This window comes from Haemorhous mexicanus, chromosome 1, assembly GCF_027477595.1.
Source record: "Haemorhous mexicanus isolate bHaeMex1 chromosome 1, bHaeMex1.pri, whole genome shotgun sequence".
Classification (NCBI taxonomy): Eukaryota; Metazoa; Chordata; class Aves; order Passeriformes; family Fringillidae; genus Haemorhous; species Haemorhous mexicanus.
This window is the reverse complement of record NC_082341.1, coordinates 134,916,980-134,943,233: the sequence shown is the minus strand read 5'-3', so window position 1 is coordinate 134,943,233 and position 26,254 is coordinate 134,916,980. Positions and strand designations below refer to the sequence as shown.

Genomic DNA, 26,254 nt, shown 5'->3' with positions numbered 1-26,254 from the left:
ACCTACTGATGGATTTCAACTGGTGTATACTGGCCTCTACTGGTACCTGACACCCATTTTTAATGTTTATTGTCCAAGTCTGTGTGCTCACTGACTGCACTGTGTGCTACTGAGGATGACTCTGACTGATCAGAATACTGACAATAGGAATGTCATAGAAGCTCAAGAGGAAGACTTCAGCATTTGTGTATCTTTTATATCCCCAATCTGCAGATTTCTCACTGAAAAGGTACCTTTGTCTTTTCAACAGAGAGAGATGTTCCTTGGATTGGAGGAAACACTGTTCCAATACCTGTCAATGACTAGAATCATTGTTGATGAATTAGTTTTTATCCAAACTAAGGAGGTTTTGGGGGTTACAATCCACTATAAACCCCCATCTATAATTAATGGGTGAATTTGATCTGGAATTGAGGGCGTGAAGTTCAGTAGTGCCAGGAGTTTCTGCTACACAGCAATACTGTCTGGTTTGGAGATTTCACTGGTGTAATCTTTGAAGATGTTGAGCTGGCTGGATCTAATGTTTCAACCAGTCTCTTTTCCACTCTCTAGAACAGTGAAGAGTCACCAATCTCCAGGTTGATGAATAAACCATATTTCAAAGCTCTCCAAATTAAACTAAACAGTGACATTTTTGAAGGCCAAATCTCTCTCTGTAGCCACACCACCAGAAGAAGGAGGAGGCAACAATTTTCCTTCTGCAGATGGTCACTAGATGAACTAACAAAGTAGATCAGACTAGAAAAAATAATTTTTTGATACCTAGAAATAAATTTTCCTTGCTGTTACTGTTGGCCTGAAACTGCAGATTCAATTGCAGGACAATGTTGTGTGCTCATAACACCTCACCACATTGTTGGTTGAGGATCCTTGGAAAATCATACAGAGACAACTGACAGTGGCATCTCTGCCTCACCTCTGCAGCTCAAACACCTTCTCATCTACTGCCACTTAAATGGAGGCTTTTTGGATTTCTAACCCCCCCCTGCCTGTCTTCAGAACACCTTTGCTGAAAGAAATGGGCCAAGTCCAATGGGTTCATATTTTCTATCATATTACCTCTGCCACTAACTTCTCTCTGCGTGAAATTACTGGCTAGGAGAGAGGTCAGGAATTCAGGGCAGTAAATGGTATAAAATGGTGCATCAAGAGGAGACTAGTGTGAGAGAGTGGGAGATGGGATGTATTTATTACATTCTAAAACTGCAGGTCTTTAAAAAATGAATTTATCATTCATTTTACTTGCATTAAGTTTATAGTCCTGGAAAAGTGTCATTGTCATAGAGGTTACAGGTAGGGCTGGCTCCTGTGCCTCAAAGGCTCTAGGAATTCACTATCTCTCTCAATGGTGTTAGGACCATTTATTCAGCCATCTACATATTTTGGGGGGAAAAAAACCCATCAGAACCCTGAACCATGAAAATAAAAAGTCTTTTTTCTGTGTTGGTAACTACAAGTCTGACACAGCAGGCTCAGCAGGGACCAGCAACTGAAGGGGCCTGGATCTGACCTAAGCAGAAAATGTTAAGTAACTTCTCAGCTAATATATTTGATACAGCTAAAGACTGGAAATAAAGACCATCACTCCAAGCAAAAAGTTAATGGTAGAACTGTAGTAACATTATTATTTCAGCCTACAGAAACATTCACTCTTCTTTTCTCAGTAATCAGTTACCAGCCAATTAAACTGAGTACACAAATGAGTCCTATGGTTATATAAAATATGTTATTAATGTTTGAATGATCATAGATCCAACCTGTAAGTAACTTCAAAGTAAATACTACTAAATCCCTTTTCCCTGAGTTGGGAGAAAGTGAGAAAAATATGTGTTTTGAGAGGAAAGCTCTTTGATTGGTGTTTAGTACTTCATGCAGCTCAATGGACATGGGATGGTCTTTAATTATCAATTCCTCCAAAGAACTGCAGTCATATAAAGGTATCCATCCTGGAGACAAGCACTGACCCATTTTTCTGGACATATGTGTGCACTGTCTCACACACACTGAACACCACAATTCTTGCAGCATGCAAGATTCTCAAGACATCACAGCACATGCATTATTCTCTAAGTATCACCATTTAAACAGTCTAGTTTCATGTAAGGGCACAGTTCTAGTCATTAAACAACTAGCTTTTAGTAAAAAAAAAAAAGAGTATCTAAAATAATATTTCCATGAAGGAAATACTGTGAAGCAAACATGGGATTTTTGCTACTCTTGTGATTTTTGCCTAGTAGGTAGACCCTACAAGGTAAAACAATACAAAGCATACAGAATGGGCTAAAACTAAACACTAAAACCAAACAGACAAGCTTCTGTGTTTCTAAGTAATCAAAAAGCAGCTACTGTGAAAGAAAGGACAAAGTCAGCAGTTCAGGTGAGTAAAGCATAAATAACTCATAAGAAGAAGCATAAATAACCTTTCTTTGCATGCAGCTATTTGAAAACTTTGAAAAGGCCACAGCATGCCAAGAGCAAGGGCTTGTGATTTGAAGGTGCATTTGTTTTGGGTTTTTGTTTTATTTTTCTGATGTTTTGTTTTCCCTTGAATTGCACTGGCTTTCTAATAGGAGGGTTTGATTTGTTTGCTATTAATGCAAGAAATTATATCAATTCAGTTTATGATCAGAGGCCAAAATTGCTTTCAGGAACAAGTCAAAGTAGTCTGTTTGCAATGGCAAACCACCAAAAAACCCTAAAATTCCTGTTTAACAAGTCCAAAAAGATACACTGTTCTGCAGGTCTGAGGCCAATTGTTTCCAATTATTTTATTTCTAGGATGTACGTCTAAAGGGGAGATTCTGAACTTTAATTGAACAGAACTGTCACTGTGTTTCCATTATGCCATAGCCAAGTGCAGAAAAATAATCCATCAAAGTATTATGTGTAATCAAACAATGTGGATTTTTTCATTATTACTTTGATCCATCCTTCACCATGATTTTACATAATCTGCTGATAGCAAAGAGCCAGACATGTGCCAAGACCCTGACTCAACTGTCAGATCTTGTCAGACATCAACACCATTTCTGTTGGAGTGCCAAATTTCCTGAAAGGCATTTAGGACTTAGTAAGAAGAACATCATTATATTATAGGAGGAGATGAGTGTCTGACATGGGGCAGTTGGTGAGTTCATTGAAAAGAAGCACCTGGAAAACATGGGCAAAATCACCATGCGGCAAAAAAGGAAGATAGAGGATGGACGTGCCTTTTTTCTCTAGAGCGAACCAGTACAAATATTTTGTACTGTTTCTGCTAGAAATGCAGATTTGAACTGAAAGACTGCAGGTTGACACTGGCCCTGAATGAGTCTTCACAGGACAAAGGAGAGATGCCAGTCAGAGGCTGGAAAAGAAAGCAAATAAACGAGGGAGCTAAAAAAGGCAGAAGATATATCTGCTTTGATATGGGTGGCATGAGAAGGAACAGAAGAATTGTTTTCAAAGACTTTCTTGTTATTTCATATGGTTTAATGAGGTTTCTATCCCAGGAAAATCAGAAGGGCACGACTCCAGCAAATTCTTGTGCAAGTATGACCAAGTTTACTTCTCATCTGAAAACCCAGAAAACAGTCACATTCACAACTTAATGATATTATTAAATTATTCCCCTCTTTTCCCTTAGATATACCTTACCTTGCCTATACCAAAATTAGGTACCTGCTTCCATGATGGAATCATCCATAGAAGAAATTCTAGAAGACTGTTTTCTGCAGCAACATGCAGTCCTGTAGCATATTATGAACACAAATGGATGGCAACTGCCTGTGAGAAATAAAAGCTCACTGCTGTGCATGCTCCAATGCATGTAAAAACAATTTAATCACCAACCCCTCCACTTCCTGCACACCCCATCCCAAGTTTCTCTGCACCTCAGGTGCAAATCCAACCTGGGGCCCTCAGGCATGTAGGAAGTGACAGAGAGTGATGATGCTCAACAGATTCCTAAAACACCTGTGTGAGGTATCAGCACTATCAGGATAAATTAAACTATTTTACAGTATCTGTAATAAACACTCAGTCTTTTTTCTCATCAGTCTTCGACAGCATCCAGTGAAACACTGTATGTTGTCAGGGGAAAATTCCTTGGAAAAGAAGGAAGAATATAGTTCTCTTCTTTCAACTCAGTAGGCTGGGTACCCTGAAGGCTGCTGGTCTTACTGTTAAAGACTGTGGCATTAAGTACCTCTGCTTTTTCCTCATCACATATTATAGATGGGCTTTTGGAGGCTGGTCACTGAACTAATTTTGAAATTAAGGTTTGTTTTTTTTTTTTTTCATGAAACACTAAGTTTTTATGAAAGGCTTTGCTGCAATAATTTTCAATGGCTATTGAGCTCAAACTGTGCACAAGAAAAGAGTGTGGGAAGGGAGCTTTAGCTGTGAAAGCTGGTTTGTTGTTTTTTTGGGGTTCTTTTTCCTGAGAACTACTTCTTGGTATAGAAGTGGTTCGTTACCTGCTGTTAGCTGAGTCAGGAGAATTACAGAGTAAACTAGCCTCAATGAGTCAGAATTTCCTTCTTAGCTTAACATAAGTGGTTCAGATAACTGTGTTCTTCCTTCTTTTCCCAGGAAAGTTCAGTTTGCATCCTCCCAGTATACTCATGTGAAAGAACATTAAAATGTCAAAGACAACTGAAAAATGGGTCAAAATTGAAAGAAAGTGATCTTTGTGGTTAAGTCTCCTTCTGGAAACAAGAGTATCTCATCTCCTACAGTCACACCTCAGCAAGGAGAGGGAAATGTCAGCTTGCCAAAGAGCTTAAACTTCTGAAGATGTGGGTTCAAATAGCAAGTGAAAGTCAAACTGGACCTTCAGCTCCTTTTTTCTTCCCAAGGATGGTTAAAGTATTTATTAGGTTTTAGCTTTCTTGAATCCATTGTCACTCTCCCAAATCAGCAGTTTATTGCATAATGCTGCTGCCCTCTAGTTATGCTGGCCAAACTAATGTTTTTCAGTAGCTGCTGTTATTTTGATTCTGTAGTTTGGTTTTCAAACAGTACCTAATTGAAAAATAATCTCTTGGCTTTCATTTCTTCTATGAGTACCTTCCCAGTAAGAAACAATGTAAGGTAAAAAAGCTGTACTTCAAGCAGTGTGGACCCAGTGTCACATGTGAAATAGAATAATTATGTCCTAAAGTTTGCAATGCAAGATGTTTTCCCTAGCCTAAATTACTTGGAGTTCTACCGTACAGTGCTGTAATGGTAACATGACATTTTTCCTTAGTGCATTTTTTTTTAATCCAAGTTTCTCATTTTTATGGAGCTGTGACTTGTGCCAGAAAGTAAAAGTCAAGCATGTCCTAGTGAAAAAATGGTGACAGTTCTGTTTTTGCAAAGACATACCTATTCCAGGTATGGAATACTTCACTGATACTGTATTCCAAACAAAGAGAAATCCTGACTTAAGACATTTATGTCCCTGCAGATTTGCAGGTACACCCTATGGCTCATGCAAGACATTCTCAGGTGGATGGAGAATCATGAGTATGTGATGGGAAAGCAAAGAAAATTTACACATGGAGAGCATTTTTGGATTACCCTGAGCTCAGAGTAAGTCTGATTTCAATTTTGTTAATACTGAAGTGGGACATTTTCTTGATACTTGTTCAGTTGCAAATTCACTTCAATGTTAACCAATGCCAATTCAAACAATTATGGGAGGGATATTTAGCTTGTGAAATAATTCAACCTGTAATGGACTATGACTTGTTTCCACAGCTGGTGTAGACTGTTCCTCTTGCTTTTAGTGAACTACATTTTAGGAGACTGGTTTCTCTTCCTAATTTTTAATGTAAAAGGGCTTTTTACATTTTACAATAGCCTCCTAATAATGTTGGCTACTAATGTCTTAGCAGTTTTTTTGATGGATTGGGGTGGGGTTGTTTTGGTTTGCTGTTTGCATGTTTTTATGTATAGGAACCAGAAAAGGACTGATTTCAGCAGTGGTGACTTTAAACCTGAGGTTTAGTGACCAGAAGGTCATCCTGGACAAAATACTAATACTTGCTTCTCTCAAATTTTTTCAAAATCCAGTGTTAGAATTGTGCATACATAGAGTTGCAGTATTATAAGGTTATCCCAGTCCCCTGTAGGAAAGAAGCTGCCATCCTAGGCCACAGTTAGGGAAAGGGTCAAGAACAGGCCTAGCTACAACTTTGCATGGATTGGAGAAGGGTGGAGAAGGACCTGCCTTTCAGGGGATATTGCTATGAGGAAAATTTGGGAAATTGCTATGCTGAAGGATAGTCAAGGCAGAGGAGGTTGCTGTTTACCTGTCATGATGAGAAAGGAAATATTACAGAATCACAGAATCATTTTGGTTGGCAAAGACCTCTGAGATTGAGTCAAACCTTTGACTGATCTCCACCTTGTAAACTGAATCACAGCACTAAGTGCCACATCCACTCATTTCTCCAACGCTTCTGGGGATGGTGATGCCACCACTTCCCTGGGCAGCCTGTTCCAATGTTTAACAACCCTTTCCACAAAGAAATTCCTCCCGATGTCCAGCCTAAACCTCCCCTGGCACAGCTTGAGACTGTGCCCTCTTATCTTGTCGCTAGTTGCCTAGGAGAAGACTTTACAGGAGAGTGATTCCTTTTCAGAGGACAGACAGGTCTGCCTCAACTGTCCTGACTCAGCACATTCAGAACAAAACATGACCAAGTGCAGAAAGAGGCATTTGTAATGCTTGCTCCAGATCACAAAATAAACAGAGAGAACGTGCAGCTGGCCTGGTAGCAACAACAGAGCCGAAGCCTTTACTCTTCATTTGGCACAAAGAGCTGCAGTGCCTGCATGGGAATTAAACATTTTCTTTTTATCAGACCTCTTTGCCACATTGAGAAACACCAGTGATATGATACTGCAGCTGATCTGAAAAGTGGACAGAGCCTGTAAAGATTATACATTAAGAAAACAACCAGTATGCTCCCAATCCAGTACATACTGATTCTTTTTGGTTTATATCACCTTGATTATTCCACTTCTAGTAATACAGAAAGCAGGATACTGAGCTGAACAAATTCAAAGAGAAATGTCTTACTCAGGAATAAAAACCTGCAGATTAACCAAGATCTGTATCACAAATCAATTTAAAACATGTAAAGCAAAATCACCAAACAAAGAACTTAATGTCAGGTTCCTAAGATTTCTATCATGCTGACAGTTTGTGATAAAAAAAGCCACAAATCTTGTTTGCAGAAATTAATTATGTAGCCTTTTACACAAAAATACAGGATGTTGTTATACAGCCAAGCATCTGGGGTGATTAGCCCCGATTTAAGAAAAAAAAAAATCTCTAGGAAAAGAAGCTATTTACTAGAACAAGGATGAGGGCAGAACAAACTACTGGATTTGTGCAACTGAATTAAGCTGAATGTTAGGAAGCATTATTTTACCATAAAACAAACCAAACAGAAATACTTACTTTGATCCTAAGAGATGCTGAGTACAAAGCTACTAGTAATTTCCCACAAAAAAACCCAGAATCTTTAGAGAGAGAAAAAGGACTAAAATTACCTGAAACATTCAGGAATGTTTTCACAGTACCAAAGAAAAGGAATTCAGGGAAGCCACACAGGAGGATGTCCTGAGAGATGTGCTGAATACTGAACAAAGGGGCAGTCGAACCCACACTGCAATGACAGCTGTGGGCAACAATAGACACGAGGCCAGGAGGAAGATACAGCCAAACCAAGAGCAGAGTGAAACACCAGAGATAAAATATGTATTTTGTTTTATCCATGCTGATCCATAGATATTAACATATGGGCTCTCTTCCTTGGTTGCAAAGCTATCCTCCCACTACCTCTAATCACTTCCATACTCAGTCTCAACACACAGTTAAATAATTTCTGCTAAAGCTTTTCCTGACAGTTTTCTTGCATTCAAATATACATGCTCATTCTTTGAAACATCACCACTATTTGCAGGAAGCCTGCTCCTTGCACTAAATAGAACTACTTAGCTGATTTAAAGGGCATTTACTGTAACTGCTTTTGGGAACAAACAAAGCAGTCTTTTTTCTATTTCCTTTCCTCGGCAAAGAATCAGAACCGTCAGAAGTATCCATTAGCACAGTGTTTGTCCAAGAACTCTGTCATATTGCTGTTATTACAGGAAAGACAAGAAAAACAATCTCAGACAAGGACATATGACTTGGCAGACAAGTGAAAAAGAGATATCAGCCTAATATTCCAAGAAGAAACTTAGCTATTGCCAGCAAGCTGACAGCTATAGTTCATGTGCATCTGCTGTTTCCCTGGAACAGCATTTTGCAGAAGTGTGAAGTCAGACACTTCGCAATTCTAGCAAGTTAAGACATTGAAGAAAAAACCTCAGCACTCAGAATCCATAATAAAATAACCAACCAAACTTTAATATGTTTTTTTCCAAGATCTAATATACAAATACAATGGTAATAATGTACTCTTCTTTTGTAAGCTTGGATGAAATATATTGAAGTCCACTTTCCGCATGTTATATAAATAATCATCTAAAGCAACCTAGAAAAGAAGAAAAAAGCTTAATACACATGGCGCACACAAGTAATTAGGCATTAGGTTTAAAAAGCAATACGAGAAACCAAATGAGAAACTTCAAAAAAGGCTTGATCGTTTGCCCGTGCTATTAAATGGTAGTGTAATCATCACACTGAAGCATATAAAAAAGTCAAGTTTTGTGAAGAAAAGCGTTATCTTTTAGTAGACCAAACACCAAATTATGAAAATAGACAGGATGTGGGGCTCTTGCATTAGAACAGCAGTGTATGAATAAAGACATCTTGGATGGAATGATGTAGTTAAAAGAGAAGGATTAAAAGTGTTGATCAAAACTGTAAGGTTCTACAGTCAGGGACACATTGTGATTTCTATGAGTTTTAAGTATTACTCCCTTCCAAAATAAGACACATGAAGTGGTAGTTCACCATGCTTAATTTGAATACTCTTCACAAATGTATCAGCACAGTAATAAGTCCATCACTTAAAGAGTGATATCACACCCACCGTACAGAAAAAAGCAGGATACGCCTTCACAGGAACTTTCTTACTGAAAGATCTAGCCTGAAAGTAAATGGGGTAAGGTTGGAGGGAAAAACAAAACACAAAAAAAAGTACTTATCAGAAGAATTTAACATTTCTGATTAAACATCAAGTACTATATATAATGCTTAGAGGCAACACACTGCATTACCAGCATTATCCCTTTTTATTTTGACATCCTGAAACTGTAACATTTCCTTCCATGAAAGCTGTGTACAAAAGTAGTTACACAAAAGTATGTAATACTGGGAGAGGCTTGCAAAAATACATGATTTAACAGACCTCAAGACTACATACTATAAACCAAGGTAAATGAGCATGCCTTGTTCCAACAAAGTCCCAAGTTGCATCTGGTTTAGTAAATACCAGTAAATACAGTTTAACTTTCCCCCCCCCATAAGACAGAAATTATGGAAGACCAGAAATGCATTTTTCTGAGTGTAACTTTTTGGTTCAACATTGCCATCGGTCCCAAGAATCCAGTTGTAAATGCTTTGGTTATTTATCTGAGAAATCTAAATCATCTCAGTTCCTCGGTATCTACATATAAAAATCTAAAGTATGACTGCATTAAATCTGCAATTTAAGCTTGTATTCAAGTCAGTACATCTAACAGAGCTGAACAAGTCTTCCTGTAATGCATGTCTATAAAAACAAAATCCCTTCTTGTTTTGCCTTTTCTTACAGGCTAAAACAAACTAACTCTCTATAAATACTGGTAAGAATGTGTGAGTTTGTAAAGTTTAGTTTTTCATGGACCTTTCCAGACAACTGAGAAAATGAGCCTGAAACTTTAGAAGGGAAAAATTATCAATCTTTTTAGAAGACAAATTATTTTAAAATTTTGACATATAATAACAACTGTGTGTGTATATCTATTTCTAAAATAGAAAAATGTTCTTCCCTGATCTAATGCTCTGCCCTTCTATTATTAATTGCAAGATGAAAAAATAAAGTAGTCTTGTTTGACCTTCTCAACCCAGAATGGGTCACATGTCATTCAGAAAGCATTTTATCTCCCTTGATAAACTGAGTCCCATAATGATGTAAGACAACAGAGACAAATGCAAAAAGCCAAAAGGGAGATCCTATTTCACCAGAGGAACTGGGGAAGGGGTGCTGAAGAAAAAGAAGGAGATAGTGTAAATGTATTTGTAGGCTTTCAAAGGCAACACTTTGGGGGACTTTACTTACATGCTTTCATGCTGATAAAACAGACAATTTCTAAAGAAAACTGCAATCTTCATTATTATATTTTGCCACCTGCTGGTCAGCAGCTGCAGTGTCAGGAAGACCTAACCATACTCCAGAAACTTTTTTCTCAATATTAAGGGCCACACTACTACAATATGCTTCATGTAACATGGCTGAGACTCCATTCAGCATTTCAGATTTAGGTGTCTTCTGGCTGTGAAATGAGGGTGGTAATTGTTACCCTCATCCTCTAAAATACATGGTTTGTGTAAATGCTGAGACAGCTGAAACCTCTCTGCAGGTTTGAACTTTACCCATCTCTGTAATTCCATCTAAACCTAAGGATAACTGGCTGTGAAGACCCTCAGGCAAAACAAAATGGTGTTTTTATACAGCAGAACAGATGCATTTAAAGGCGCCAGCCCATTAGATTCACCTAAGGTCTTGAAATACCCAGCAAATGCTGCCAGCAAAAGCCCATTTCATCCATTAGGCAGAAAGTATCCTTGTACTTGCATTAACAGAGACCATCTGATTATGTAGGAGGCCAATACTCTGTTACTGCTGCCAGCTATGGCCAGTTCAAGTGGATTGAACACTCTACAGTTCCTGCATTGTCAACAATTCACTGATGATGGGAGACTAGAAACAAGTATTCAGAGAGGAATTTTAAAAAAATTTTAATTAAGGTGATATAACCCACCCATTAAAAAACATACAAAGGGGAAAGAAAATGGGAGGAGTGCCAGGATCAACATTCAGTTGAATAAAATGCTAATGCTGCCCTAATCTGGTTTCTTTGTATTTATACTTTTCTCTTTAGTCTCCAATTACATGATCACATTGCATACTTTCCACAGGACCCTCCCAGTGCATAACATGGGCAGGGCTCTAGGAATGAAGTGGGAAGAAAGGAGGCCTGTTCTCTTCAGAAGTTGGTAGGCTCATGTTGGGAACCAGGGGACCAATGAACTATGCATTATCAAACTACCTGAAAGGTTCTGAAGAACCAAATTCTCTTCCTGCTTCTATCCTATATCTTGTATAAAGTTTTCATACAATACCAGCAACCAAACTTAAATATGTCAACCATAAATACACATTACTCATTTTCCATGCCTTCCATCCCTGTAATGAGGCATTTCAGGCCATGCACTTGGCATTTTTCTTAGCCAAAAGGCAATGGGTTTTATGCACTGTACATTATGGGTTGAAGGGTGGAAAATAAAAAAAAAAAACAAAATATTTCAGCTTGAACAAAGATAATTGACAGTTTTGATGCTGTACTTTGTCTCTGTTCCCTGCCTCTAAATGGAATAAACACTTTTCTTGGGCATGTGACCACAAAAACTGAGAGATCAGGTTAAACAGCATGAACAGGAATGCCTTAAATGTGAATTATAATTAGTGTATGAAAAATAAAGCCTAAGGGTACAAAGAATCATAGAATGGTTTGGGTTGGAAGGGATCATCTGGATCCAACCCTCCTGCCATGGGCAGGGACACTTCCCACTAGACCAGGCTGCCCAAATTCCCATCCAACCTGCCCTGGGACACTTCCAGGGATGGGGCATCCACAGTTTCTCTGGCAATCTGTGCCAGTGTCTCATCACCCCCACAGTAAAGAATTTCTCCCAAACATCTAATTTAAACCTGCTGTCATTCAGTTTAAAGCCATCTCCCCTTGTCCTTAATGCCCTTGTAAAAAGTCTGGCTTTCTTGTAGGCTCCCTTTAGGTACTGGAAGGCTGTTATAACATATACACATTATTAACATAAAACAAAAACATTAATCAGCTCAGTAGGCACTGACTGAACAAACCAGGGATGCCACATCTGACTTTCAGGAAAAAGATGAAGGGCTCTCCTATTTCAACTGCATAAGATACTGTGATCACAGGTCATGCTGTAATTGAGGATTGTATTAATGGTGCAAATGCAGAGATAAATCTGGCATTTCTTTACTCTGAAGTGTTATCTTTCCAGACTGCCTTGACTGGAACCACTGGGTGCAATACTCAAAGCGTACATGTACGTGTAGACGTAAGAAAATCTTTGTAGTGCTTTGGTTTCCAGCTAGAGGAAGACAAAGCATTGCCAATAAAACATTTTTCTGCTTTTGTACGGTGCACTAGGCAAGCATCTCCTAATGCAGCTAGAATAAAAGCATGAAAGAAAAAATAGAGTAGGACTCTGCAGTTCTTCAGGGCCCATCATCCACTGTTCCAACCAAAGAGATTTTCCTAATTGACTTGGCTGCATGTCAGAAATAAACAGAAAGCACCTTTCTCAACATGGCTTTGGGCATGGCTGGTCATGTCAGGGAATGAATCCCCCCTCCCACACACACGAACCAGCACTTAAAGGCAACACACTCTGTTCTCCTGGCAGCCATTCCACTGTGAAATACCATATGCAGATGTTCTTTCTATGGTGCTCATCACATGCTGGCACATAGCTGCATTTATAAAAGTCTACCTAAAGTTTCTCTTCCAGTAATAATTTTTTTAGGCAGCTTTTACATATATGAAATTGGACCTGGCTGTGAGTAAACTGTCTCCTGTACATAAGGTAATATTCGCACAGAAGTAGTTGTAATATTTGAATCTTTAATGTGGTGGGATTTTTTTAATGTGAACTCTCAAAATTAAAAAGGGCAAAACATTTGAAATTAAGTATGCAGCTTTAAGTCTTCTAACAACAAATGCTTTGTGAAGACTAGCATCACTTATGTTTATTTAGATAAATAAAAGGAAAGGAATCTCACATGTTCTAGATGAATATGGGCCTGGCTGGTGATGTCATAAATTACATCTCTCACGTTTTTCTCTTGCTTGCCTCTTATGAAATCCTCTTGTGAAACTCCATGCTAGACATAGGAAGGAAAACCAAAATCAAAAAAAAGAGAAAAAGCCCTCTAAAAATATCAAGTTTCCATTTTTGCTTCTCAAAAACCTGTCCCAGCAATGAAGCTAAGGACTAAAGACTAAAACAGCCTAAGTGTTCTACCACTGCTCTCTCATTTTTTAATTCCCTTTCTTTTGGTCAGTCATTTGGAAAAAAAAAATTAAGAAAACAAAGAGAACAGCTGGTACAGACTCTGCACAAGTTTGTTTCCTAAAATTTTGTGGTCAGTAAGATAATAAAGTCAGATTTCAAAGTCTGGAGGATTTACATCAGTTTAGATACCCAATTTTTAAAACCAGAATCCAAGAATCAATACTAAGCAGAAGAAAGCCAGTAACAGCTACCACGAAGCCCTGCTGGCTTTTGAATCTTGGAATTGGTGTGCACATCCAAGACGCACAAAAAAACCAACCAACAGAACATCAAACAAAGCCATCTTCAAACACCAACCAACCAACCCCAGAACCACCAGAAAAGAGCCTTTCCGAACCCCAAAAAGCCAACTCCAAACTTATTCTTCAACTACAGTGACCAATGTTAAGACAGAATATGGCATATTCAGAATTGCACCAGTTGCCCACTCCTCTCAACAACACTGAGGCATGTGAGAGCTGTATGAAGGCAGGCAGAAAGGCTTCACAGGAAGTACAGACTCAGGAGAACTCCACAGTTCTTGCCAGCAGCTGAAATGCTTACAAGATTGTCTGCACAGAAGGGATACAAGCTGTTTTTATAGTTTCACTGCAGAACACCTTCCATGGCAAGGAATGACTGAATTTTCAGGCTAGGTTTGAAAAGCTGAAAACTTGGAAAGCCTCCCATAACACGCAGTCCCAGAAGGGCTGAAAGGAGAGTGCAATTCCTTTCTGTGGTCTTATAATCCTGACCTATATTAGAATCTTTAGTATCTGACCTATATTAGTATATCTTAGTATCATTTTTTGCAGCTACCTACATTACTAGATTTCCAATTCAAATTTTTAACTGTATTGAAATTATATTAAGAAAATACTAACACAACCACCTTAGGCATCACCATAATTGCACAAATTTTGGTTAAGTTGAAAAAGAACAGCATTAGCATTTAAAAATAAAGACTGGAAATGAAGGACTAATAGCTGAGATGCCTACAGATTAACCCATGGAACATTAATGAAAAATTCCAAGCTTTAATCCCATTTTACCTAAACTGAAAGATCTGCTAAATTCCAGTGCAAATTTGATGTACAGTTCAAATTGGAGAGCTATACGATTTCCTACAGAAATGTATGAAATATAGGCCTATAACTGTAAAATATGGAACAGAAAAAAAACACACAAACCACCAGCACATTATGAAAAGGTAATAAAGAGAAGCACAAGAAGATTGTTCAAAGTAAAATTTCTCACAGTGCTTCCTTTATGGTGATAGAAAAGGAAAAAAAAAAAAAAAAGATTAAAAAAACCCCACACCCAACCCCAAAATGCAAACCCCCAGGACCCAATCCATACATGCATTTTTATACATTAATGGAAAAATTCCTAAAATATTAAAACATTTAATAATACAAAACAAACCCCTAAGGGAAACCTAGAGTTTCTTGAAGTTTCTTGAAGATCACTCCTCTCACTTCCCAAAAGATATAAAGCTGTGACAATTAGCAGGCCACAGCAGAAAGAGTAAAAATAAAGAAAACACATACCATTTCTTCCTGGCATAATAAATTATGATCTCATACCTAGCCTTGAGAAACAGAGTTAGAAAAACTGTACTGTTCAATTTCAGACTATTTGCTTCTCTTACCAACATACAAATGTCCATGGGAAGAAAGACCTTTTGTCTTGTACAATGATATGGAGTTGCTCTTAAACAGGTAACTATGCCTTGTGCTTTCCCAATGTGACTGGCTGCATGGTCAGCATGGATGTCCCTCACACCTAAAATTGCAGAAACAATATGTTTAGAAACATGCACTCAGGCCTTTTGAGGGGTATGGTCTTGTCTGATGTGTATCGCAGTCATACTTCAGGAAAGCTATGTGCACTGGTCCATGATAGAACTGTTCATGTGCATAAACTGCCTTGAGATCTCAACTCAGAGGTGCAAAACAGCAGAAAAATTAATTCATTTCCATATTCAGGAGCAAGATGCCTCTTGTTGTAGTATCTGCAAACAGTATACTTAGCACAGCAGCACCTATTCAGATATAACACACTGGTCCACAAACTCACTTTCACTGGCATATCCTCTCCCAGGATAACAGTATTCCAAGAACTGCTTTTCCTGCCAGAAAAAGTCATTCAAGTGTGAGATTCATGACAAGCATTAATGCTTACAGTGCAGTTTCATGATTAGCTGCAGATGATTCATCAGTGTAGTGAAGTCAAAGAGAAATGATCCAATGCTTCACCCCCCAAACCTATATTTCTACCCCCTCCCTTGTGCTGTCAGGAGCAATGAGGCAAACTGAATCAGATCACCAAAATAACAGAAAACTACTGTTAGTTACTGCACAGTCACATAAACTGTGAGAACTGAAAGAGGGAGATGAGTGGGGCAGAGCAGCACCACTGCTCTTCATTGAAAGTCCATAAAAGCTTGGTTTAGACTGATTATAAAGCTGAGCCAGGATAAAATGAAAATGTAAATTAAAATTTATAAAAACTCTTAAAAGCAGCAGCATTCTACAAAGAAAGAACTGAGGAGACAGCAATTACAGATCAATTAGTCTAACTGACATCTGGAAATAACACTGGGGATACCAGATTTACTGCAGAAGCCTGTCTGGGTCTTCAGTGGGTCTCAGAATCCTCTATAAAAAAGTGACTATACCCACACTACAGGGACTGATTTTGGCAATGGCAGCAGAAAGCAAAGTGTGGCTTGGAGGAATCAATGGATATTATTTACTAACTACTTAGGTAATTAGTTAGAGAGCACAAATATTAATATTTTTAAATGACAGGACTTGAAAGAAAGTACCAGGACTTCAGACGACAGGATTACCAGTCAGAATGAGCTTGACAAAAGAAATAACCTGAAATCAGCAAGAATAAAACAGCACTAGTACTAAGAGAGCACACACTGGGAGAGCTACAACAGGAGACTGGTCAGGAATAAGGAGTCTAAAAAGCACAAGAAATTTAGTAAAGATGATCTGAATGAAACCAGGTCCACCTAGTCTACAAAACACTGCTGATGGGCAACACCAAGAAAGGGGCTGTATTTGATTAGTTTGATTAGTTTCTCAATTTGCGGGGAAAAATAAATAAGAAAAGTTAACTGTTTAATATGTAGAGAAAGAGACTTTTGCTTAGATATTTTGTTACATTTGTATATTTAAGAGAAGTTAAATATGACAATAGAACACTTAGAATATCCAGAGTCTCCATACAAATTTTCAAAACCAGTTTTATCTGATTTTTATGAGAAGTGAGTGATCCAAGCATGACTGAACTTATTCAGGATTTCTCAGAAGACACTGGCATTTCTCATGGTACTACATTTCTTCAATAAGAGATTCAGAAAGACATTTGCAACATTTCACTGATTTCCTACTGAGGAAGCAAACATCAGATGTTAAGAAATAAGTTCCTCAATTTTTTCAAAGAAGAATGTACTTACCATCTCTCTCTTTTTACTTCTCTTTCTTCTATGTTTTTTAACTTTTAACATCAGTATTTGCCCTTTCAGCAGATTAGTCTGACAAGCAAGAGGAAAGTATTGCTACTACAATACAAAACACTAAGTAATAATAGTAATAATTTTCACCTTTTTTTTTACATCTGAGCTCATACTGGGAATACTTCCATAATGCAACAGATACCTAAATGAAAATTACCCTTTTCTTCATTACAAATGAACAGTTCTTTCCCAATCTGTGGTTCTTACATTAGACATGACACAGACAGTAGCTCATGATCACAGGGATCATCTTTGTTGCATTTTTTTCTAGCTCTTCAATTACTGATAGTTAACCTACTTCTAGGAAAAGGAGAGGATTCAGACCCAAATTACAAAGGAAGTTTATAGGTCGGGAAGTTGGCCGTTTCAAGATAATCAGTGTCCATCACTGCAATACAGAACAACAGCTGCAGGATACCTACAGCACTTTGTATTCTGACAAGTAGGATAGTTGAAATGCAGTGAAGAGCTGAATTTTCCTCGTTCTGTAAAAGGAGCAAGAACAGAGAAAACCAAGCAAAGAACAGTAGGAAACTGCACTTCAATGGCAGCTTCCAAGGAAAGTACAGAGCTGTTGGCTAGTTGTAGTACAATTCCACATTTATGGTTCAGCATTCAAAAGATATCTGAAATTCCACCTAGGACAACTTCTACTGAAATTAAATTCCAGTAGAAAAGAAAGGGCTTTTTAAAATATCAGTAAATATTACTTGCATTAATGAGTCATCAGCAAAACTTAGATAGGGGAAAACACCTACCCAGTGTTTCCAAGATGAGGTACAAGAGAGCACTCTGAGTGTTCTCAGCATATGTTTCCAGCTCCTGGATGTTACGGTATGGCCGATCATCCAAATTCTTCACCTGGAACATAAACACGGAGCTTCAGTAGAATGCAAACATAACTGCTGCTCATACAGGCTTATTACTCCAATCATGTCAATCCAATGCACCACCAAAAACAAAAGAAGGACCAAATTGAGAGATAGAGTATAAACTCAGATAGAAGCAGTCATTAAAGCTTATAGCAAGCCTAACAAATAACTATGCTCAACTGCAGCCAAGGAGCAAATACAATTTTCTGCAATAATATGAAATCAGAATTCTCCATAAAAAAGGAAACAGCAAAACCAAAACATCATATGGTATTCTTACATTATAGGGTTGTCAGTATTTAATTTGCATCTGAAGCAGAGAGAAATTTAGATTAACAGGAATGTATTTTTTAAAAACATAAAATAAATCTATGAAATGCACAGAAGTGTTAGTCATGTAAAAAACTATAGATTCATAGAATCATAGAGTGGTTTGGGTTGGAAGGGACTTTAAAGATCATCTAGCTCCAAGTTCTCTGCCATGGACATGGGGACATGGAAACCTTCTACCAGAGCCGGTTGCTCAGAGGTCCACCCAACTTTTGAACACCTCATAAAGAGCGCACAACCTCTTTGGGCAACCTGTTCCAGTGTCTCACCATCCCCACAGTAAACAATTTCTTTCTCAGATCTAATCTAGACCTACCCTTCTTCATCTCAAGGCCATTCTTCCTTGTCCTATCACTACATGCCCTTATCAAAAGTGCCTCTCCAGCTCTTGTAAGCCCCTTCTAGGTACTGGAAGGTGCTCTAAGGTCTCCCCAGAGCCTTCTCTTCTCCAGAATCAACAGCCCCAAATCTTTCAGCCTGTCTTCACAGGAGAAGTGTTCTAGCCCTCTGAACAACTTAGTGGCGCTAACAAATAACACATCAAAAATAAAAAAATACATGCAAAACTATAACACCCTCCAGCATTCCTCCTGTCCTAGTGGTTTCTGTGGTTGAAACATACCAACATACCATAAAAAAGTCTTAACATTTAGAAAGTCTGAAGTCTGTCATAGCAATGACCCTCTGCAAGTAACTGACCATGAATTTGCTCAATTTATAGCTTCATGAGACACTTACTTTAGCAGCAAAATTAGCTTCGCAGATTCTTGCACTCTGCTTTTTATTCTTGTCCTTGTGTCAGAGTTTGTAGCAACATCACTGTACCAGTGATGTTCTTAACCTTGTTTTTTCCCCAAGAAAAAAGGTGGCTATTTTAAACTTGATGGGATTTGAATGCTCCAGTTTACACCACTGCTTAGAAAAAACTCCACAGCCATGATAAGGAGTAGCATGAAAGTGTGGTAGAAGGGTTCAGATAGATCATTTAAATTTTGAGATTTAAATATCCACATGAATTCACAAACTATATCAATTTAAGATAAAAATAAACAAAGGATTCTATTAGCCATTTGGCAGAAAGAATGGAAACTATGAAGAGTAGCATCAAGGAAGAATTTTTAAAATGTAGCAGTATAATTTTTAAAGAGAAATACTACTGTCTGGAAAATTACATAAGCTTTTGTTTTACAAGCAAACCTAGAAAAATAAGGAAAAGAAACCCCAAATATGACTAAAGCCAGAATCAGACTCTGAAGGGTAAATACTTACTCTTTCATCTATGATCTTCATGAACCACATTTTAGTCAAGTTATGCCTCTTGACAGCCTAAAAATTATCAAATAAAACCTCCCTGTTAATATATACAAAGTGATGGAAGTACTGCATTCTGAAGGCTGAAATACATTTTAGGTATTTAATACAAGAATTGTATTCACTGGGTTAAATCAAAGTGGCAAGTCAGTGGAAAATGAGAAACTTCAAATACAGAAATTTTCAACTGGCATTTACAGCAAGTTGCTGCACACAGAAAATGAAATACCAGACATCCCGCCAGCAAACTAAAAGCATTTCTTTAAAAATGTTTATGAAATTAATTTATTCTCAGAGTCATATGTTCCCACAAAATATTTGCAGATAACTATGTTCACTTTCCAAAAAGAACAGAGTTTCCTCCAGAGTCTAGCAACAAAAGTATTCCCCCTGTAAATTCTCAAGAAAATGTCAGCACAACATACCAGCATGTACCATAAAGACAGAATGCTAACAAAGCAATACAATTAATATTATGGGTTTGTTTAAAAAAATATTGCACAGCATCTCATATTCATGCATTCTTCTTTTGGTTCTTGTCTTATTTTGGACTTCCTTCCTGCACCACTTCATTCTATCAACTTACCTTCTATCCTCTTAATTCCACAGTTTGAATTTTTCAGAACACATTTTCAGAAAGGCTACAACCACACGTAAAAACATCTATAAACAAAATTTACGGAGCAGATTTCTCACAATTTAGTCCTTGTTGCTCACTTTCAACTTCTTCTTTACATCCATCATATTAGTAAATATTTTTTCAAGGTTTGACAAGACCAGATCTTGTTGATTCTATAAATTCTGCTTGAGATGGTACTTGGTATATGAAAAGACAAATTTTAACTTATAACTACAAATGTCGGGTTTTCATCACTTGTTCACCTCACATATCATTGTGTAAATGAAATCCTTGGAATACTAACAGGTCAAGACTAAAAGGACCAAACTCAACCATGCTAAATTACCCAACTTGTACATTACATCCATTACTTCATTCAAACACATGGGTCCTCATTTCTCTGAAGTTTGAAAAATTGGCTTCTTCCACAGAAATGAGCAGAGAATTAGGTCTCACTTTTCATACGTTCAAAATAGATAGAAAAGTAAGATCACTCATCATAAAGTTGCTGTCTAAGTTTATATTAAAGTCACCAAGAGCTGAACTATTAATAATTCTAGAAATACTATTAAAGGCTATTTATCTACTTTACTAGTGTATAAAAATTTGGAACCTACATGCAAGTATTCTGGGATACACAAAACTTCAGGAACACATTTAAATACCGTAACTTAAATTTATTCTGGAAAACCACATTGTCCTCATATAAACTCAACAGCAACAAAAGAATATACATAGAATACGCTTGCAAAGACACGTTAATTCTATTAACAGCTCTGCAATACTTGTGAGTTCAGGTGTCTTTCCAAATGCCTTTTTTTTTTTAGAATTGCAATGACATTCTCGGACATTTGTGAAGTCATGGGCTTTCACTCTTGGGGTATTTGCTGAAATATGGAAATAAAACCCCATCCTGACTGCAAAAGTCACCAAGACACATTAAATTGTTAGTTCAATCCAGTGCTCAGCAGTGCTTAGAGCGATCAGAGCTCCTAAAAGTACTTTCTGAATTATTTTTCATCATCTTATTTTGCAAGCAGTTTTGTTTGGATCGTACTATATTGGTCTTCCTTTACAGGAATCATACCTGAGATGAAATCTCATCAAAGACCATTCTTCTTCCACTTCAAAACCAATTTTCTGTTTTGTGAGAAGGGACTACGTCTGGCAGTCATAGCTACTGGAGAGGGTTGCAATTGGTACCCCAGAATCAGAATTACTTCTGACTGAATACTGTACTGGTTTGGGCTGGGATAGAGTTAATTTTCTTCACAGGACTTTTATGGCACTGTGTCCTGGATTTGTGCTGGAAACAGTGCTGTCAATTAGAAGGGATGCAGCACAGCACACACAAAACACTGACATTACTTCTCACAGTAATATTAAAGCCAATTTTAGGACAGGAAAGGTGTACTTTACCCTCCACAGTTCTGTAGCAACGGGCTGATGTGGTGGGTTATCGCTGTAAATGTCCTCCACAGCGTCCCTCCAGAACTGCATCCGCATCAAACCTGTCGTCTTCTGAGTTATGGAGTCTTTAATCTGGAAAGGATACATCTGCAGTGAAATTCAGTGTCTTTAACACACTTGGTCTATCTATGCTGAAAAGACAGACACAGGACATAGTCAAACTCAGCTGAGAAAGAGCTCAGTTCTGAATTGACATTTATTCCTCATAAAGCTTAGGAACACTGCATAGAGTAAATGTGACATCTTCACCACAACTTGATTTTAAAACTCACAGAGATTAAATGCTGGGCAACCCTCACTTTAGCTTTCTTCCCTGATGGAATAAAAGCAGTGGTGACAGCAGCCAGAGGGAGGGCACACCATGGGTTGCCAGAAGCAGAGTCTGCAGAAGCTGGTCAGGGGTTTTGCCTGGTCAGCTCATTTCCTGATCACTCCTTTCTGGTAAGCACTGCCAACTTTCCTGGTTGCACGGCAGTTTCTGGGCACCTCGCAAATTGGAGAGACTGCAGCCACTCCTCTCCCACAACTGTCTAACAACAAATTTCCCTCCTGAAGCCTTTTCTTCACCTTGCTTCTGCCAACAAAAACTTGGTCCTGATTATAGCATCCCATTTTTTGACCAGCCCTCTACGCTTAGGATTTAGCTGCACTTTACCCATTAACTGCACGTGAAGCCAGGATTTAGATGCAATCACATAAAAATTATACACATAAACAAAATAATAGGGCAGGCTGGGTAATTTCCATGGGCCATTCAAAACTGGAGGTTTGTACTGCACTATTTATTCATGGCCCTTGACTGTATAAAAGTTAACCTTTGCAAAACACCACCAACTACAGAAAGAGTACTTACACTTGTAACTTAGAATATCAAAATTGTTATTTTAAATTTCCAGAGTTCACAAATGTATTTAATACCTGCCTGAGCCAGTTCCACATTGAAGGCTCTCAAGGCAAAAGCAGAGGTTCGAGATTCCACAGGCAGCAGCAGAGAACACAGAAACCCTTCATAGTCACGCTTCCTATAAAAGAATCAAAATGCACATTTGTTATTTATAGCTCTAAGTCAATTAGATGTGCTATTCCTTAGCACTGAACTCCTGAAAGAGTCGCAATAAGTTATAGCTCAAAACTCTGATTTTGCAAAAGTAGCAGCTTTTAGGCTTGTTTTAAAGTAAGACCAACTCCAAGAGAGAGCACAGGCTGCTTGAACTCTCAGTGCACCTCTGAATTCCACATCTCAAGATATCTGGCTAAAGGCATGGAGCAAGGCTGTGGCAGAACTGCAAATAGAATCCAGATTGTCCGACTTGCAGATTTCTGTTCCAAACACGAAACCACATTTCTTTAAAAGACTGTGCTTTGGAGCTTGGCAGAAGAGTGCTTGCTTAACCATTGAGTTTTTGTTTACTGGCAACTATATTCAAAGCATAAAACCTCCGGCAGTTGGCAGTTTCGCTGCAGGTAACTCCTTGCCAACCCGGAGTGATGTGCCTTCATTTGGCCACGTGGGTGTGCCACAAAATTAAAAACACAGTGCTCAGAACCATGAAATACAAAATCACTCCAGCTAACAAAAACACCTGACCACCTCTGAAAAGCTAAACTGCTTGTTTTGAACAACATTTTTGTGTACTTTCTGATAAGACTGAAACCTGATTCTTCCTTAGAACTCCCAAGTTTGGCCTGAAGAGTGGAGAAGCAGGTTGTCAAGGAAAACACATGCACTCATTTTCATTAAGTTTGCTGTTCTTTTATGTACTCATATTTCTTTTGAATATGATCTTAAAATAGAGAGCCAAACTAAACCCAAGCGTTATTAGGGTTGCTACTTTTAGCATCAAACAAAAAGGAAGTGAAGTTTAACACAGATGCTTAACCCTACAATACACAACAGCTGAAAACGCTTTGTTTCCATGACTGTTGTCAGACTCTTTTAGACCTTGATGCAAATACAAAAATAGCAACCAAAAAAATGTACATTTTTGAGTTGTAGTAGGCTTTAAAGGACACCTTCATATTACAGAACAGATACATTAAACCTCCCTCAGTTAAGACACTTTTTGAAAAGTATTATCAGCTCAAAACCTAATATTTTTTTCAAGATTAACTGTAGAAATATCCAGTATTGTCCACCCTAGACAGAGCTGCATGCTTTACAGCCACATTTTCCCAGCTGCCAGTTCACACAACACAGAACCACCTCTACTTTCAGAAAGGAAACAAAGAAATACGTTACACAAAGTACACAGCAACACAATAGAGAAAATTGTCTTCCCTCTGGTAATGCTGTTGACATGGTGGGGTTTTGGTTGTTTTTTTTCAATTATTCCAAGCTTAAAAATTTAGTGCAGCAAATCCATTAAGCCTCAGTAAAATAAAATTGATATTGTTGTAGATCACATTCCACCCCAACCTTCTTCATGTATGAGTGTAAGGAAAGTAGAAAGGAGGGAATGACCTTAAGTCAGGTATTGAGTTTTCTGACAAGTAAGTTGAGGTTTTTCATGTAAGTATAAGCTTATATATGAACCCACAGACAGAAGAAAAATTAGTAATGGTCATAACTGGACTTTCCATATAATGAATTTATAATAAAGCTATCAATCCACAAGCTTGCCTTTGAGTCTAGGCATCCTTGACAGCAAAAGACATAAAACATACCTATAAGGAAACTATTTTTTTAGTCAAATAGCTTGAAGTGAATTTAGTTGTTTAACAGAAAAAGGAAGACTGAAGAGAAAGGGCATCTTCTGTATTGCAAAAACAAATATACATTATTAAAGCACAACTCAGTTGTACTTCCTAATGTGTTGGAGACTCAAATTCAGAGCTAGAGAGTTGCTGACACTTGCATAGCCCCAAGTGTTTTACTTCTGTTTGAATAATAATTCCTTCCACTTATTTTTTATAGTTATTATTTCCATGCAATAGTTGAACCACTGGGAACGGCAGTTTCAATTAAATAATGCCAAAAGCATAACCACCTTTCATTTTACTATTTTGAATGCTTGTGTATTTTTCTAATTAGTCCTTTTATCATTTAACAAAAATACATATTAAAAAAGCTTTAATTCAACCATCTCATTGAAACTATTCTGTTTACAATTGCTTGTTACTGGAAACATTTCACCTGCAGATGTTAACTTTACCTGTATATTGGCTATACACATAGCCTCTGGTCTCCTGAATATCAGGGAAACAAACCCTGGGTAGAGTAACTAGGAAAAGAAAGCTGTATTCTGAAAATCATGGAAAATGCAATGTGGCTGTGCATTCTGGTGCATCTGTACAGGCCAGCTTCTTAGTGCTGCACTGTACATTTAAGATTGCCCCATTTCTTTCCCTTAGTTTTCCTACCTCAGACATTACTGCAGACCACACACACCTTTCTGTCTTTCTACAAGCACCAGTTTGGAGAAGATAATCCTGTTCCACTCTTTCTATGCACACATGGAAACCTTCTCCCAGCTTTTGGCAATCATCTGGAAAAAGAGTATCCAAAGAGAAGTTACCTAGGTCTTTACTAAGAGACTTGGTTAACATCTTACTTTACAAAGAACTGAATTCCTGGGAACTCCAAAGCAGCCAAGGGCCCCTAAACATTGTTTACAGCCCAAAATCCAAGAAGGAAAAGTGACCTGACCTGGAAGTGTCTGACTGCACTCTGCTCCTCTTGGAGCATTTTGGGTTTGACAAAAAAAAAAGTTGTTTTGGAAACATGGCCTTCCTCTTGCGTTTAGGACAGAGAAGGTACTGAGCTGCTCCAGCTGTCAGACATCCTCTGCTTTATCCCGTTTTTCCAGGGAGCGCTCAGGAAGCATGGCTAGTTCTCAGGAGCCAAGATATGAAAACACCAAATGTTTTTAAACATCCACTTCGGTGATTTCGCTCTCCAAAACACCGATAGCAGGGAACAAGAACGTTCCGTACTTCTGAAGAAACTCAGCCATGGAGGGGCGGGAGGAGGGGGAAGGTACTGCCGTGGGAGACTGCCAGGACGGTGATGGAGCGTCCCTCTCTGGACACATTCAACACCCACCTGGGCACGTTCCTGTGTAACCTGCTCTAGGTGACCCTGCCTGGGCGGGGGGGGGGGGGGGGGGTTGGACTGGATATCTCCAAAGCTCCCTACCAACACAGACTAATCAGTGATTCTGTGTGCGGGTTGAATCATCCACGCGGCCTAAATATGCGCCTGGTTTCCATGCTCCCGGTGGGAGCATGGAATATTTATATTTAGGCCGGTCCACCGCCGCCGGCCACACGGGCTATTTTCGGGACCAGGAGAGCCCGAGGGCGGCCTGGGCAACCCCATTCATCCTTTCCGGGAAGTCGTCAGCGTTCCCGTCAGGTGGGAAGCGCTGCCGAGCCTTCCCAGGCCGGACTCGCCGCCCCGCTCTGCGCAGCGCGCACCCCCGCGCCTGCAGCCCCCCGCGGCGGGCACTCACCGCACCAGCTCGGCGCAGTACTGCACCGCTCCTCCGGCCGCCGGGCCGCTCCAGCCCGCCGCCGCCGCCCTCCCGCCGAGCGCCGGCGGCCGCGCCAGGCGGTGGCCGAGCGCACCACGCCGCAGCGCTGCCCGCGCCATGCTGCCCGCCATGGTGCCCGCCATGGCCGTGGCCCCGCTCCGCTCCGCGCCGCGCACGGGCCGCCGGCAGGGGGCGCTCGTGGCCGGGACGCTGAGGGGCGCGCGGCGCTTTGTGCGCTGCGAATGGCGCCCGGCACAGGCTGGCCGCGCCTCAGCCTCCAGCGCCTCCCGCGGCCAATCCCTCCGCTCCTCCGGCACAGTGGCTGGAAAAGGCCCAGCGGAAAAGGACCTCAGGGTGTTGGTCGGC

At 39.1% G+C, this 26,254-nt stretch overlaps 1 protein-coding gene across 5 annotated transcripts; it reads right to left on the bottom strand.

Annotated features, from left to right (window-relative positions):
* Window positions 1–8,365: 8,365 nt before the first annotated feature.
* On the bottom strand, window positions 8,366–26,040 carry NDUFAF6 (NADH:ubiquinone oxidoreductase complex assembly factor 6). Of its 5 annotated transcripts, none has more exons than XM_059864009.1 (9): window positions 25,868–26,040; window positions 22,339–22,438; window positions 21,366–21,488; window positions 19,286–19,342; window positions 17,573–17,675; window positions 14,934–15,067; window positions 13,011–13,112; window positions 9,015–9,071; window positions 8,366–8,513 (listed from the first exon to the last, which is right to left on the bottom strand). In XM_059864009.1, the coding sequence occupies exons 1-9, from the start codon at window positions 26,029–26,031 to the stop codon at window positions 8,385–8,387; spliced, it is 969 nt and encodes a 322-aa protein (XP_059719992.1). In that variant the 5' UTR covers window positions 26,032–26,040; the 3' UTR covers window positions 8,366–8,384. The 5 variants fall into 5 exon arrangements, with proteins under 5 accessions (XP_059719992.1, XP_059720002.1, XP_059720011.1 ...); XM_059864019.1 differs by having other exon boundaries at window positions 22,335–22,438; window positions 25,868–25,968; XM_059864028.1 differs by lacking the exon at window positions 25,868–26,040 and adding an exon at window positions 24,777–24,917 and having other exon boundaries at window positions 22,335–22,438.
* Between the last annotated feature and the right edge of the window lie 214 nt (window positions 26,041–26,254).